This window comes from Microtus pennsylvanicus, chromosome 8 (genome assembly GCF_037038515.1).
Source record: "Microtus pennsylvanicus isolate mMicPen1 chromosome 8, mMicPen1.hap1, whole genome shotgun sequence".
Lineage (NCBI taxonomy): Eukaryota > Metazoa > Chordata > Mammalia > Rodentia > Cricetidae > Microtus > Microtus pennsylvanicus.
Genome location: NC_134586.1, coordinates 28,612,372 through 28,629,254, shown reverse-complemented (window position 1 = coordinate 28,629,254; position 16,883 = coordinate 28,612,372). Strand labels below are relative to the sequence as shown.

General features: G+C 47.4%; 1 protein-coding gene across 11 annotated transcripts in view; it reads right to left on the bottom strand.

Annotated features, from left to right (window-relative positions):
* The window catches only part of Cacna1c (calcium voltage-gated channel subunit alpha1 C), a 660,622-nt gene that overhangs the window by 55,390 nt on the left and 588,349 nt on the right, over positions 1 to 16,883 (bottom strand). For all 11 annotated transcript variants that reach the window (XM_075982990.1, XM_075982987.1, XM_075982992.1 and 8 more), the window contains 6 exons: positions 14,668 to 14,775; positions 13,951 to 14,003; positions 13,547 to 13,693; positions 11,808 to 12,009; positions 9,848 to 10,006; positions 9,147 to 9,257 (listed from right to left, as the gene is read on the bottom strand). In XM_075982990.1, coding sequence (XP_075839105.1) covers positions 9,147 to 9,257; positions 9,848 to 10,006; positions 11,808 to 12,009; positions 13,547 to 13,693; positions 13,951 to 14,003; positions 14,668 to 14,775 — 780 coding nt within the window. The remainder of the gene's footprint in view (positions 1 to 9,146; positions 9,258 to 9,847; positions 10,007 to 11,807; positions 12,010 to 13,546; positions 13,694 to 13,950; positions 14,004 to 14,667; positions 14,776 to 16,883) is intronic.

Below are 16,883 nucleotides of genomic sequence, written 5' to 3'. Positions count from 1 at the left end.
TTCTCCAGCACCATCACTGCCTGCATACCATGTACCACCATGGTGATAATGGACTGAACCTATGCACTGTAAGCCAACCCAATTAAATATTTTCCTTTGTATCCTTTGTAAGAGTTGTTGTGGTCATGGTGTCTCTTCACGGCAATAGAAACCCTAACTAAGACATTGGTCAAGCAAAGGAAAACAGAAAGGGTCTTTACACTTCAAAGACACTCCTCCAAGGACCTATTTTCCACTAGGCACCTACTTCTAAATGTCCAACTGCATCTCAATAGAGTCAAGATCCAAACTAGCATTAAGAGTGAGCAAATAACCTTCTGTGCCTGTTTTCCTATGTAGAAAACGGGACTGACTGGTTTAAAGATACCACACACACACAGCACTTAGACTTGTGTCTAACCTGGAGGGAGCTCTAAATTCATATTAGCTGTGGTCATCATTAGCTAAAATCAACCCGCCTGCCTCATTGTTTAGAAGCATCTACAAGTTCAACTTTCTTGTGGGACCGAGCAAAGGGAAAATCAAAAGCAGGCACATGGAAGCCAAGAATGTGGAAGAGGGAAGAAGCTGAAGGCTTGGGCTTGTCAAGGCCGTTTCTGCTCACTATCTGGTCTTGAGATGCTCCTGAGTACAGTCAGGTGGCACTGTTGACATTGTGGTAGTATGCAGGTTGTTATGGCTTAATTTTTTTTTATCAGATTCAAGTTCATATAGATAGCTCACTCTTAAGTTCTTAAAAAGAAACTATTCAAACCAGAAGACATGTGGTCTTCCTTGGGCTAGAAGGCTAGATGGGAAGGGCGCTGGACTTGCCAGGTGGCCTCCGTCTCCGACACAGAGTGAGATCACTACAGAAGAGGTTGTAGGCACACACCTTTGCAGAATTCTGGATTCTCTTCCTCCTCTGCCCAGACCAGAGGCTTCCTCTGTCAGGAGCACAAACCTCAAAACAGGTGATGGTTCGTAAGAAGCCACAGAAGCTCTGTCCATACTTACACTGGTATGCCAGGGCTATGCTACTCATTCTTAAGAATTTTAAGGTAAAGATTATGTCCTTGCTAGTCTTTGTTATTTTTTGTGTCCTTGTATGGGTCTGGCAAAGTCAAGCAAAGAGGCAGCCAGGACCTTCTTGGTCCTGGAAGGTGATACAGTTTCAGTCCATCCAGGGCACTGACTCAGGACTGCTCTCTTCCAGGCCCAGGATAGCTTTGGGAGATCTGAGCTTAGATTAGAAGCGAGACTGCTGACGTAGAGGTGAAAAGTCAAAACCAGACAAAAGCACAGATAAAGGGAGACTTGATGCCATGGAACGGAGATGCCAAAAACATTCAGGAATCACAGAAATAACGTGAAAAGTAAGAGATGGGGAGAGTGTTGGTGAAAAGGGTCACTGAAGGTCGGTGGGAAAGGGGGAGACTGTGCAGGAGGGGGAGACATAGAACACACAGATGGTAAGAAATAGGGATAATGAAAACAGAAAAAAAGAAAAAAAGAAAGGAGGAAGCAAAGGGAAACAGAAGAGGAAAAAGACAAAGAGGCTGAGATTGAGGCTGGATGTGAAGTACCCAACGCTGGGTACCAGAACTCTGGACTGACCACACAATTCTGACAGCGAAAATAAACATCAGCCAATACAAAACCAGAGCGAGTAGCCAAACCCTCCTTGCAGAGCAGGTCTACAGAGAGAGGGACAAAGATGGCTAAACCCTCCAGGGCAGGGGTCCCAAACAAGTGGAGCTTCCTGGCTTGGGGGAGCAAATGTCTGAAGAAAGATGTGAGGCACAAGGCTGAGGAGGGCAGGTTGTGAGTTGGTGTGGAGGGGACAGACATAAGGGGAGGCTGAACCTAGTTCCTAGGAGGGATGATTTTTCGGGGTCCTGGACTGTGGAGCTGAGAGGTGGTGAACTAGATGAACTGGAGAGAGAGGTGCTGAATCCAGCCAGAAACAGCAGTGACTGTGGCAAAGCCTCATTGTGTCTGTGAAGAGATGATATTATGGGATATCAGGGAATCAATGGTTAACTGACACCAAGCAGAGATAATATAGATCCTATTACATTAGGGTGCCACTTAGATATAACTAATCATGGAGATTAGTGGCGTCTAGTGGCGAAGGCATCACAGAGCACACAGCTGCTCATGGCCTACAGCCTGAGAGGCAGTGAGGATTTCTGCTTTCCCGTCAGGCCCATCCTATGGTCTGCTAATTCAGAAGCTCTGGAGAGTCTCCCACAGAAAGCTGGCTACCGTAGGACAATGGGCAAGAGCAGGCCAGGGTTGGGTCCTTGCCCTGAAGATGCCCTCACTGGGAAGTGGCGCTCCCAGGCTGGTTAGAGGAATATGGACCGGGAATGTGTGCTTTCCATAGACGCCTTCTGCTCTGGAGTTCCACTGGAACAAACTGAAGGCATCCATTATTTATCTCATCAACATGCAATGAGGGCTACTAGGAGCACAGAGACATGTAAGGCTTGGCATCCATAGACCCTGATCTAACCCCCAAAGCTGTCCCCTGAAGCAGACAGAATTGGGGACTATGGGTTCCTTTTGGGGTCTCAGGAGCTTTTTTCTTTCTTTGCCTTAGTTGTGCTGGGTCGACTGGAGGATCCCATAGCTGCTTCTCCTTACTCACCTTAGAGTGAGCATATTTATGCCAAAGACTCCCCTCAGATTAGGGTGCCTGCTGAAGGCTGTATCCCTTGAGGCAGGCATGGCAAACGGTTTCAGGTTTGAGCACACACTGCCCTGAAGTTCACGGAAAAGAGGACCCAGTAGCAGTGGGCGTGGGTGTAGCAAGGACAAGCAGGCTGCCCTTGCTGAGTGGGCAAGCTTGGTCCTGCCGCAGCTCTCTAAAGAGTGCAATGGCACAGGCTGTGGGGAGGCTTTCAGAGTCCAGCCAAGACAGGCTCCTTCCTGCTCACTCCCCTTCCTTACTCCCCACCCCCCACCTATCATCCCTTGGTCCCAGGCCCCACGCCTGCTGGATTTCACAGGTATGATTCAAGGGAGGTCATCTGATCCAACCATTTGCACTGCCTTTGTAACGAGACACCAATGAAATAGTGAACCACTCTCTCTCTCAGAGATGAGTCTCCAGAGCTCTGAGCAAGTGGGCTGACCTCTCTGTGCCTCAGCTTCCTTATGCAGGGCATGGCAAGAATAACTGTGCACGCCTCTGCTGGTCCGGGAAGTTTGTGCCTGGGAAGTACCTACAAGGTCTGACTCTGAAGGAGTGCTCAGTGCCCACTCTTGGTGACATTACTGCCTCACTTCTTGGCGGTTCCTGCATCACAGAAGGCCCTTCCTTCCCAGGAGGATCTGGGAGTCTTGTGTCCACCCAGTCAGGGTCACTGTTTTGTGTTTGCTGAGTCCACGCCTCAGCACCTTCGAGGCTTGGGAATCCCCCTCCTCGTGGGTTCAGTTTCTTTTCCACTGGCAGGCTCAGAGACGGAACCACAGTGTACTTTCCCACGGGGCATTTACCCAGTGTGAATGCTTTTCCACATTAAATAATTAAATGTAATAGCTAACACTTTCCTTCCCACACGAAGGCTTTATGTAAGTCATATAATTATTTTTTATCATTCACAGTAAAAGCACCATGCAGGAAAGAAACCTGTCACAATGTTGCAACAATATGCAAATCTCTGGGTACAAGAGCTGCGGTGAGTAGGCCCCTCCGGAGGAGCCCATTTGTGCCTGTCTGCTGGGCACTGTGAACATCAGGTGTCCGTGGGCACACCATAAATAAACAATAATCAGGGGAATGCCTTCTTACCAATCAGCTGTTAAAAAGCAAGCAGGGGCTGGCTGTACACCCACAGGTCCCTGGGCTCTCCTAACGAGGCCAGAAGAAGTGGAAGGGGCGGTGGCATGCCATACCCAGTGCCCTCCTCCCGCCACCTTTCTATTTCTATGCCTTTAAGAGACATGTGTGCCAGGTCTGTGGGACCATTGGTTCCCCTGGCAGCGAAAGACACTGATTCTTAGTAGCTAAAATGAACAGAGTTCAACTAACAGTTAAGAGGCTCTAGGAAGTCCCACCTTGTCTGTGTCCCACTTATCGGCCTCCAGGGGGCACTGTGGAACTGGGTAGAGCTACAGAGTAGGTCCTGGAAGCCAAGCCAGCGTTTTGGATTCAGTGGGTGGGAACACCAACTAGCCTGCTGTGTGGGACAGCTGAGACTTAAGAGTGATGTGCCCATAGGACTTCTGAGAGACATGTGTGTAGGTACTGTGCACAAATCAAACTGGCCTGTGGCAACTTCAGTTTTTATTCTAAGGTCCCGCACCTTTTTCTGTTGTCTTCAACTTTTGTGGGAAATGAATTTTTTTTTAATCAAATACAACACTTTCCACTTAAATTATGGCTAAGAGGTTCTGTATTTTAGACCTTTTATGTATATGTGTGAATGTCTGGGAACTAAAAATACATTACAGAATATTTATCATGAAATAGGGGCTTGTAGGTCTAGAAAGGATTCAAGACCATTAGCCTAAAAATGATGACTAACTTTCCATACAAGCTTTAAGAAAAAAATATTTTTACTTACTCCTGAAGTTGTTTAAATTGAATTTTCTAGATCAATGTGAGTTTCAAGAAATACAGTCCTCTGCACCACTCACAGAGGGGGGACTAGTACATCTAGGGTTCCCCCCTGCTCCCCTGGAGAAGCAGGGCAGCCTCCAGGCTCTTGTTCACCCTCCCTTCCTTCTCTGTGTCTGGTTTTGCTCACACAGCCCTTTAGCCTGAGAAACAGTGGTTTTTCCTGATCTCCTGTTTTGGCCATGGCAGCTCTTAGCCTCCAGACCCCCTCCACCTCTCCCTCCCCAGTGCCCCACCTGTTAGTTCAGTATCCACTTTCTGGGATGAGGAGGCTCCAGGACAGCTCTCTTGGAACTTCTACTTGGGAGAGCCATATGTAGTACTGATTCCTAAGATAGATCTCTTGCCCAGACTGTCTGTTCCAGATTTTAAAAGCTTTTAAAACCCAATACATCTGCGGATCCCCTTCGGGCTAGCTTCACCCTGCTCTCCTCAATTTCAATGAATTGTTGCACCAGTCCGTTCCCCGGGGGACAGGCCAGGAAACTTTGAGCCATCTTTCATTCCTTGTCTGCATCCTCACAGCTGATTCAGCATCAGATGATATCAGCATGATGCTGACACCATGCTGTACCGCTGGTCCAGCGGGCTCTGGCAGACAACACATCCTCCGAGCCCACGTCAGGCGATTCCTTACTAAGTAACCAACACACTAGTCCCAAAGCCCTCTACTCGGTGCCCAGGGGCTCCCCAGAAGACAATAGCCCCCATAGGCCTGCCTTGAGGTGAGTTTCAGTCTTACTGAGAACCTTCTGAAGCAGAGAGGTCAAAAGCCTTCCATTAGGGTGACCCCTGATGTCCTAGACCTACTGCGCTGGGAGGAGTGTGCAACCCAGGGCTCATCAAGCCTTCATTTTGTTATTCTTGATGAACCTTTGTCACCAGAAAAGCCTAGGGATTTAGGTGATGACATTATCCCCGGCACTCAGCCCTCTTGCTAAGAGTGGAATGTCGTGGCGACACCACCCTTCACCGGGCCCTGTGCTTCCTTCCACAGTTGGGGCAGAGCTGCCAACATGAGCTCAAACCTTGAGCTCCAAGGCTTATCCTAACAACTCCCTGGGTGTTCGGTGTGGCTCCCTCCCTTCTGCTTTTCTCGCTGGGGTAGGGTTCCTTACGAATTTTATTTGGTATTGTGCTGAATCTATAGATCAAGTTGAGAGGAAGTAAAGTTTTAGCAATGGAGTGTTTCCCAGCCAGGGAGTTCATCTCTTCAGTTATTAGCTTTTCTTTATTCCTTGGTATAAAATTTTAGTTTTCTTTTTGTTTTATTTATTTTTAGAAACTGAACATTTCCCAGCATCCATCATAAAAGTTTTCTTTATTTTTTCTGTAATTATTGACACATTTCAGGTCATGGTATAAATATAATCTCTCTTGTAATTAAACAACCATTTAGTTACCCTTTGAACATCCAACCAAACCTTTCCACCGGCTTGTATCTCCATCAAGTGTCAGCCCTGTTTCTTTAGCCTGTTTTCCCTACAGCCAAGGACAGAACTCCGTTGGCATTCACCCATCCTCTTCTGTGGGTCACCTTTGCTTTCTCCAGGTTGTTTGAGACAGAGGTCTTTAAACTTGTTTATATTAACATCTCATATTTCTGCAAAGGTTTTGGATGAACAAAGTATGGATTTAGGGAGTTGGATTCAGGGCAGAGATTTTCTTGAGTAAACTTATTTTACATTGAGAAGTGAGGAAAACAGATATGGATGAAAAGATCACAAGCATCAATCACAGTAGAGACAACGGAAGAAATAGAACCAAACCAATGGATTAACCCATCAGCCAATCAGATATAAAGAGGATATGACTAGGAAAACTGAATCAGGGACCCCTCCAGATGATGTAGCCATGATTACGGGTAATGGCTATTGCTGTGGTTTGGATGTTAAGTGGCCATCAAAGGACCATGAGTTAAAAGCTTGGTCCCCAATAGTGATTCTAGGGAAGGGGAAACTTTCAGACAATGGAGCCTAGTGGAAGGCAGGCAGGCAGGCAGGCAGGCAGGAAGGAAGGAAGGAAGGAAGCAGGGATTGGAGGAAGTAACTCATGGCCTGCTCTTTTGAGGACTGTGAGATTCTAGCCTGAACTCTTGCCCTGATTCCTGGTTACAGATGTGACTGAATTGCTCCTCTACACAACCCTGCTATGATGTGCCACTACCCACCAGCCTCCCTGGAATGTGTTGATGGAAGCATATGGCACTCAAACCTTCAAAACTATGTTAATCGCTGCAGGTATTTTATAATTATAAAAATTATAAAAATATAAATGTGCCAGGATGACTAACAGATCCACCTTCTTCATTCTTGCTAACCGTCCTTTCCCAGGGAACTCACTTCATCCATGAGCAATTGGAGAAAATGAAAGTCCAGAAGTAGTCCAGGTCTATTAGAAGCGACTCCATTGTTCTTGGGCAAACTCCAGGCAGATGTTTCTACCAGAGTTACAAGGGTTTCTGCTTGGTATTCTGCCTGAAAGCTCAAGGGTCCATTTCCTAGTCTGTCTGTCAGTGAAGAATACAATTAATGAGGGCGCAGAAGGACCGGGCTCTTCTTCATCTTCTTTTCAATTAACTAGTCAGCTGTCCTTGGTCACATTCACTAATAGTCTTCTCTATTGTTCGGGGTCCCTTTTGAGGAATTAATAGAAGAGACCCCCTTGCCATCCTCTGAAGCCAAAGACTGACTCTTGCTATGTGAGATGCTTCTCTTTTGCACCCAGGAAAAGTTTCTCATATTTTACCCTATCTTCTCATTATAGAAAACCAGGCATTGAAGAAAATAGGAAACCCTTTATGGGTTAGGCCATCCCAATTGGTTATGTCTTATGAACTGGTTTGTTTCTCATCAGTAGGATATACCAAATGTGTGTTTCAGGCCAACGACCCTGAAGATATCAATCTCATGGGCTTCCCAGGGCAGGTAGCTTGGTGCTAGAGACATGATACAGAAAGTCTGTCCACAGTGGGCTCTGGAGACCCCTCAGACACCAGGACCATATCTGAGTCCACTGGGGGATGATCAAAGACTAAATATTTAAGCCATATGTTTCATGCCCAAAGTGAAAGTGATGGCAGCTTCCTGAGAGGCTGAAAACTGGGACTGAAGCCCAGCAATCCTGCACACCTTGCCTGGCTCAGGATGCACGGGTGATGCTTCTGTATTCTCAGGCACGGAACCTGGAACAGGGCGACATGTGGGCGGCAATGCTTGCAGGTTCCAGAGAAGGTGGCCACAACAACTTGGTCGCCTTTCCCAGGGCAGAACACCGATTATCCCTTAATGGGTCTGAACTTAGAGAGAACTACGACAAAGAATGTATGTCCTTCTTGGAGGTAGGGAAACACCGTTGTTACGGTTGTTCCAGATGAGGCTCACTAGGAGTCTCTGGAAAGTATTCAAGATTCCTCCGTGTCCTGTGGCTAAAAGGAAGGACCAGTGTTTCTGAACCTTGCATGGACTATGTTTATGTGACTTAAATGTCTCTGCTCTTCTGAAAAGTATTCAGCAGAGCCCTTGCCAAGGACGCACCCTTGTGACACTCCACTCTTTCCTTAATAATTACATAGTTGATTCTGGGTATGTTGTCAAAACATGCGCTATAACACGATCTAGCTGGAGATTTGTCTTTTTGCCCCCTGCTGCTCTGTATTGCATCTGGTGAAGCTGGTGAAGGAGGGGGAGAGGAAGCCTGGGAAATTGGTTAATGTTTCAAATCTCTAAGTGTGCGTCTCCAGGCACGTCCTTTTCGCCACTCTCCAGGCCATGTTAGGGCAGCCACAGGAGCTACTGAGCTGTGGCTACAGCTGCCCTCTGAAGAGGCTGTCAGTCACAGGCCAGTGCCTAGCGGAGGTCCTGGCCTTCTGTGCAGGTCATGGACTGTAGGCACTACTTCTACTAGTCTACTCAGCTGTCACCTGGGACGGTGGGCAGGCCAGTGAGGAAGAGTGACAGGTGGTCAGTTTCGTCAGTTCCATCTCACTCAGGCAGTGCTAGCGCCCCTCTTCTATGAGGTGCTGTTTGTGAGAAGTGACATAAGAAAATCTGCAGGCAACTGCTCGTCCTGTGCTGAGGACAAAGGGAGCAATGGCAGTGTCTCTGACCATGGTCCATGGCATGGAGGACTGGGCCCTGAGCAAACACAGGCCCAGCCTGCACTTCTCACAGTCACCTGCTCTGCATGACACATGGAATGGGAGAGGGGCATATCAGGGACCTTCCCAGATCTGGGGCACTGGGCCAGGAGAAGTTTGGTTTGCCAGGTTGTGGAAAATGGGAGGGGAAGGGGTGTGGCTGAGCTCATGGAAAGACCACAGCTCTGCTCACGGAGAAATCTATTTCCCAGTCATGGACAAAACTACAAGGTAAGGTTGTATTTCAAGGAGTTGGCCTGGTTCACCTCTTGGCCAGTGTAGCTTTTAGAGCATTCCTCAGGGAAGGGATGACCCTTCACTGGGCCGTTCTCCCGCCACATCCCTCGTCCTGTGGACACATGCCCACCCCGTCCCGTCAACAGCTCTTTCTCAGAGGCCTACCTTGGGTTTGAAGGCAATGAGCTTCAGGATCATCTCCACTGTGAAGAGGCCAGTGAACAGCATGTTGAGGATATTCATGGCGATTTTGAAGAGGCAGCTCTGGCCATAATGCTAAGAGGAAGGAAGGGGAAGACCACGAACATGAGGCTGAAGTCCTCCGACTCTTTATCACCTTTGTCCCGCTTTCTCAGATGCCTCCATGTCTGCAGAGATCTTCCTTGAGCCATCCTCAGAAGGCTACCCACCATGCCTTGGGCAGGCAGGCAGACCCTGGAGTCATTGCAAGCTCTTGCCTTTCCTACTGTGTGACAGCTGGGTAGCAGAGATCTGAGTTCCTGATGATTGGGCATGATGACTTCTGGATGTTTCTGGCACTTGAGAGCCCTGGCACAAACTGACTTCCTTGTAGGTAGGATTTGAATCCACCTCCACACCCATGCCTTATGATGATGACTCCAAGCTTACTCCCATGGTTCTCTACCTCCTCTATTCCCTGTTATCAATCTAGGGCCCCGGGGATTCTTCCATAAGCTCTCAGAGGAACCCCATCCCTGAGAAGGGCTACTTGTCTTTCTCTCACTCTTCTGACTCCCTGACTGTCCCAGCTGTAGGCAGTGACCACTTGGCCTGGCCTTGCGGCTCCTTCTACTACATCTTTCCCCAGCACTTTCCCTAGGCTAGCCCCCTACCCATAGACTGACCTGCATGGCCAGGCAGATGGTGTTGAGCAGGATAAGGACGAACATCAGATACTCGAAGTAGGTAGAGTTGACCACGTACCACACTTTATACTGGTGCTGGTTCTTGGGGATGTACCTTCGCAAGGGTCGGGCCTTGAGGGCATATTCCACACATTGTCTCTGGAAGGGAAGGAGGAGAAGTGAAGGCACATGGAGGAAGAGCGGGGGTGACAGAGGACGTGGGACAATAAAAGGCAGGATGCTTGCGAAACCACAACCCAGGAAGGTGTTCTCGGGCTCTGCTCACACGTGTGGCATGTAATGGCTTTTGATTTTTCTGGCATCCCTTGTCAAGGACAGAGGCCCCTTCCAGCAACTCTTCTCCAGATTGCAAGCAATGAGCTCAGCTCCTTTTCTCCAACCGGTAATGACTGGTGCATTGCTCAGCAAGTGCTTGGCGCCTCATAAATACTGATTGGCTCATAGCTCTCATTGGCTTTGTCCCACACCACAAATTCTCCATGGGGTATTTCTTGCCTAATTTGTTTTTTTTTTTATCCTAAATCCTTCTTCCTTATTGTTGAGCATCTACACGATCAGAAGACACAGAACTGTCAAGAGAGGAACTCTTGTTCTAACTAGAGTCTTGGGAATACAGAAAATGTCAGGCAAACTCTATGCACAGCACCCAAATCTCTAAATCAGGAAGCAGAAAACCAGCCACTGTAGCCTGCTTGACCCTTGACCTCCATGCTTAATCCCCAAGTCTTGCTGATCTGACCTCCTGTTTTTATATCTGTTAGGTCAGGTTCTCTACACACTTCATCTATGCTTCCCTCCTTCTCTTTCTTTCAATGCTACACAGTAGCCCAAATGTTAAATCTAAACCTAAATAGCAGATATCAAAGCCCACAAAAGGTCCAGCTTTCCTGTCAAGCACAGAGCTGGGCACACTGGGCTGTATCCTCACGAGCTGGCTTTATTTCACTGGGAGGGCAAAGGGAGCTGAGGTTTCAGACCAATGTCCAATCCTAACAGCACCTTACTCACCCAGGGGAGCTGAGAGAGCACATCCTAGACCTTAGTGTCACCATGCCACACCCCCTTAAGACTCTTCTCTCGACCCCTGTTCAGACCTCTGTTTTGCTTGAAAAGCCATCTAAGTGGTTTCCTAAAACCGCTCTCTTGGCCATCCCAAGCTCTCTCTTTACAACAATGTTCTAGTCTCTCCTTTGACAATTACTGTAGGAGGTCCTTCTGTCAATGTGTTGCTTTTACTAGTTAATGAATAAAGAAACTAGCTTGGCCTGATAGGGTAGAACAGAGCTAGGCAGGGAAAACTAAACTCAATGCTGGGAGAAGGAAGGCGGAGTGAAGAGAAGCCACGTAGCCCCATCAGAGACAAATTCCAGTCAGAATCTTGCTGGTAAGCCACAGCCTCGTGGCAATACACAAATTAATAGAAATGGGTTAAATTAAGATGTAAGAGTTAGCCAATAAGAAGTTAGAGCTAATGGGCCAACAGTGATTTAATTAATACAGTTTCTATGTGGTTATTTTGGGGCTGAGCAGCCAGGAACTAACAAGTGGCCTCATACTACAGACAATGATGCTAACATACCTGGGCATAAAGTAACTTCTTAATTTTTGGATATGACATAAATTTCTTTTTTCCATGTTGTCTGAAACAAAGTATTGCTAAGGGGAAGTTTAACAAATATTCGCTGATTGATCGTATTTTCCTGACCTGGGATTTGGGAGGATTTCATGTTTGTCAGGTCTGAGAAAGACTGGATCCACATTTCTGCCACAGGGATTTGGAAGAAAAACCCTGTTCTAGTGCATGACAGGACAGAGAACATTAGCATCCACACACATCTCTCTAAGTCCCCTAGGCTCTCTTCTAATGGCTCTTGGGCAGCCAACTTCTGCCCTTCCTTCTGGGGTCCCGGCTTTCCTCCTTTCCTTCCCAGAAAGCTACCTGGTTCTTGTCCAGCTCACAGTTCTTGTACTCTTGCTCCCCCTGCTCCTGGAAGGTGACAATGACGAAACCCACGAAGATGTTCATCATGAAGAAGGCAATGATGATGATGTAGATGATGAAGAAGATGGAGATCTCCACACGGTAGTTGTAGATGGGGCCCTTGTCTTCTGTGTGGGAGTCGATGGAACGGTACAGCAGCCTACAGGAGGAGACAGGCTCACAGAGTGAACTGGAGAAGCAGTGTCACCTCCATGAGATGATGGCACCACTGCTCCCAGGGATCCCTGCAATCAAAGGAAACAGCTCCAGGCTGGGGCCAGAGGGTCTGGGGCTCAAGTCCCTTCTAGGCAAAGCAATGAATCTCTTTGGCACTGAGTCCACAACTGTCAAGTGGAAATGATAATTCCCTACTTTCCTATCTGACAGAGCAGCTGATATAATATATACACAGTGTTTTGAAACTGTCAAGAGCTGTTGAACTGTAACATCCATCACTGACACCAATTTCAAATACAGAAGTATTGGTAAATATTGAAACAGCTTTGCAAACTGGCATGGGCTAAAGGAGGTGAGGCCAAACAAAAAGTAAACCTGAGGAAAAAATATTCATTTAGATAAAATAAAACTAGCATGACCTTAGATTATTCACATCATCTACAGTAGTTCAGATTACACAAACACACACACACACACACACACACACACACACACACACACACACACACGTCTGCCATACATTGTAGTCTGGGCTGTGGGGTCAGAATTATTTCTTTCTCTTCTATTGTAATTTCCCTGGCATATGGCTATTCTCCAAGTATCGCTTATATATTGCCATATAACAATGGCAGATCCCATCCATGCACTGTTGGATGGGGACACAGTTGTTTAAACCAAGACACAAAGGGCACTAGATGGGCCAGCCTGCTACCAGCCATGCCGTGTGAGGACCAATGAGCTGGTCCTGTAGGGAAACTCTCACATCTGCAGAGGGACTGGGCCCCTGGCTTTTGTCTCCTTCTTACTTGACAGTGTCAATGTAGACAAGGCTTTCCCCAAGGAGACTAGTACACAGTCTAATGGGACAGAGACCTCCTGGTTACCTTTACCCATGCCAGCTACACTGGTAAACTAGAACTCTGGTGATCAAAGGTTTACACAGAGAAATTCTATATTTGACTCAGAAATGCCATAAAGATAATGGCAGGGACTTCTAATCCTGTGACTCATACTGATCTTGGGGAAAGGAGTTAAAAGGTATCCATTTTTGGTTGGGATTTCTAAGATGCTGCAGATGTATTGAGTGGTACAGCACTTGCATGACACGCACAAGGTCCTCAGGGAAATCCTCTGCATCCCCATCTCCTATAATACCTTTTATAAGAGATAGTTTCTGTTTTTGAGACAGAGTCTCACTATGTAGTTTTGGCTGGCTTGGAACTCACTACATAGTCTAGGCTAGCCTCAAACTCAGAGATTCTGTCTCAGAGTTCTATCTGCTTCTGGCTCCCCAGTGCTGGGATTAAAGGTGTGCACCCCTGTGTCCAGCTAAAAGTGTATGTTTTTGTGGCGATCATGTTCTGTGAGAATTCTCGAAGCACTCTCACTGGCTGGGGACAACACCAGTATGACCTCTGGGAAGAATTCAGAGAAAGTATAAGACTTTGGATAATACATAGACAGTCAGTGTCTAGACTCTAATGTTAGGGCTGTGAGCCTTGTTATTCATTCATACTCACTCTGGCCACCCCTCAAAGGTGGAGACGGTGAAGAGGGCCATCATGGCTGCCAGAACATTGTCAAAGTCAAACTTGCTGTTCTCCCAGCTTCGAGGCTGGATAATCGGGTGGTCAACTTCTCCATCTTTGTATGTGATGTAGTTACCCCTGAGAAAGGGAGAGAAAGGTAATCACAGAATGTCCCATATCTCTACCATCCTGGAATGCTGGGTAGGATGCAAACACATTATCCCAGCTGTCAGAAGCCTCAGTGGCTTGAACTTTGAGGAATAAAGTCACATGTCACAAAAGTGAGGTCAGATAATGGAATGGTAGGAGGACAGTCTTCACTCCTCTCTAATCAAGCCACCAGCCTCCCCTGAGTTAACCAGCCCTGGCTCTGCAGCCTCTTAGCTTAAACTCACTTGCATTCTGCCTCTGTCTGTTTGGAGCTATCCGAGCAGGTATAGAGCTTCCCCTAGGAGAGAAGAACAAAGTGATTAGACAGGCTCCGCAAGGGGTGGGTCTGCCAGAAGACCATCAATAAGCTTCAGGGATAACGGGTGAAAGATGAACAGAGTTCAGATGTGGAGGACGTGGTTCACATTCGGAGCCCAGAGTGCACTTAGATTCAAAAGCAGGGAGCCAACCTTTGAAGACTGCTCTCTAGGAAGGTCTTGAGAGGAAGAAAGAAGGGGATCTGGGATTGGAGGGAGTTCATGGGAGGAAGTCAGTGGAAATGTATATAGTGGAGGGTGAGGGACAGAGAGAGTGCTTCAGGTGAGAGACTAGCAGAACTAAAGAGATGGAAGCAGAAAAGAAGAGACCGTCCAGGCCTCTGGCTGGGTGGTGTAGGGGAGGGGTGGCATAACAGAGAACACAGAGGCCTTTAGCTGGGAGAGGCAGAGCAGGTTTCCCTCTACTCTCTTGGTCTAAAAAGCTCAAGTAGGTTGTGGGGAGAGGTCACGGTGCCTCAGGTCTGATTGACAGGTTGTCGTCTGAGGTCACAGTGTCTCAGGTCTGACAGGTTGTAGTTTCAGGTCGTACTGTTCTGCACACCTGACCTAGACTGATGTCCCCTCTTGCATCTTTGGCTCCCTTCCCGGGAATGCTGATGAGAGGGGAAGGAGGCGGGACTTTACCTTGAAGAGCTGGACCCCAATGCAGGCGAACATGAACTGCAGCAGAGTGGTGACGATGACGATGTTCCCAATGGTCCGGATGGCCACAAACACACACTGGACCACGTGCTGCAATGGGAAGAAGAATGGGAATGGGATAAAGTTTCAGCATAAGCAGGCTTGAGCCAGTCCCAGGGCCCCTCCACACCGGCAGCACAGACAGATCCTATGCTCCACTGAGTGGGAGAAAGCGTCTAGGCAACCTTTCCAGAGTCATGATGATGGAACTCAGAATGCGAAGGGCTCCTTGGACTCTGGGAAATGACAGGGATATAAGCCCTTCCTTCCAAACTCCTGTCTGAGTGGTGAAAATACCAAACAATGCTAACTCAAAAATGTCTTCTCCCTTGCCTTCATCCTACTTTTGAATCAATCCTATTACCCTGATGTAGAGTAAGTCTTGTAATTACTCTAGAGCCAGTCCTGTAACTGCCCCGTAGATGACTTCTAGGAACCAGTTACTAACTACCCACATAAATCCTAGTCCCTGACCAAGAGGGACAACACTTTCCTTAGTGTTCTGGCTTTTCTCTGTCTATAAAGAATAAATAAAATTTTTTTGTTTTTCTGTCTTGGTGGAAATCTTGGCACTCAAATCTTGATTTCCACCTAACACTGTGGTGGCCTAAACAGGAGACCCTTCTTTTATTTCCTTGTTCCCCTTTCACTCTGGAGCCTGTAGTAATTGGCTGAATCCACCGGCAACTGAAGATCTCTGGCTGGGTCTAATCTTCAGGGATATCCAAAGGCCTACAGGGTAGGTGACTCCGGATGGCTGGCATCAATCCTTTTGTCTCCTTGTGGAAGGCCTTATTCCACACTTGCAGCTGATGGACCCTAACTAAAGCTATTCTTTGGTGGATCACTAAGGCAATAAGGAAAAGGACGGTCCACTATAGCCTGAAAGTGCTAGGAGCTGTTGCTTCTTTCTGGGAATCTCGTGGGACTCCCCCTTTCTAATCTCCCCTCGCTACTCTTTTTCCATACGTTGAATACTACCAGACCTCAATGAACCTCCTAGCTGCTGGTGATCCTCTTCCAGGAACATTGTGAGTTAAAAGGGGAATTTTAGGAGGCCTTTGACTCTGTTGGTGGGAGAGAAAAGACTTCGCTGTTTCAGATGGGAAGCTCCTTTTCATCTCTCACTTGGGGTGCCCAAGTGCAAGGTCCACCACTCCTTCAGCTTGTTAGAGACAGCTTTGAGAGTGTCTTCAGGGAAGACGCTGATGGGGTAGGGACACCCCCTCTGTTCTCCTTTTACCAGTCAAGGTTGCCTCTCCTTGGGGTATTGGGGAATGCGCCCCCTTCATTTGCCTTATCCTGGCTTTTTACTCCACATGACTGTTTTTCTCTTCCATGTATGTGATGGTTATTGCTAATTATTGCTTGACAGGATCTGAGATCACCTAGGAGACATCCTCCAGGCAATTTACGAGGGATTATTTAGCTTCTGGGATGCCTGTGAGAGGTTTTGCTGATTAGGTTAACTGAGGTGGGAAACCCTATCCGAAAATTTGGGCAGTGCCATTGCCTGACCTTGGGTCCTGGTTAGAAGAAAGGAAAAGGCCAGCTGAACACAAACATTCTTTACTCTCTGATTTCCTACTGTCACGTGACCAGTAGCTTCGGGCTCCTGCTGCATGGTTTTGTGCCATTATGTACTGTATCCTTGAACTTGAACTAAAGTAAATCATGTTCCCCTTGATCTACTTTAGTTAGAGTATTTGTTTTTATCACAGTAATAGGAAAAGAAGCTAAGACGTCATAGGGGTTACCATGGGGATGCTCAACTGGTCTCCTTTGGGTTGTCAACTCTTCTTCAGAGTACAAGAACACAGAACACGTGGCTAAAATGTTGACATCTGTGCCTGTGGTTTTCTTTCCTGGCCAGAATTTCTGATCTGAGAGACCTACAGGAAGCCAGACTTTCAGTTTCCTCAAGATTTCCTCAGATTCCCTTCTCTAATAGCTGGTAGTCAAATCCCGATTTTCTGACCCCCCCCTCCTGGGGCTGTTATATCCACTCCTGGACCATAACTTCTGGCCATTTAGCGGCCCATGATGACTTCTCTCTACTCACAGCCCAGCCATGCCTGCAGTCTCAGCCCTGCTCTGGCTTCCTCCCGAGGCCTAGCTTTCTTCCTCTCTGATACAAGGCAGAGTTCTTTCTCAATGCT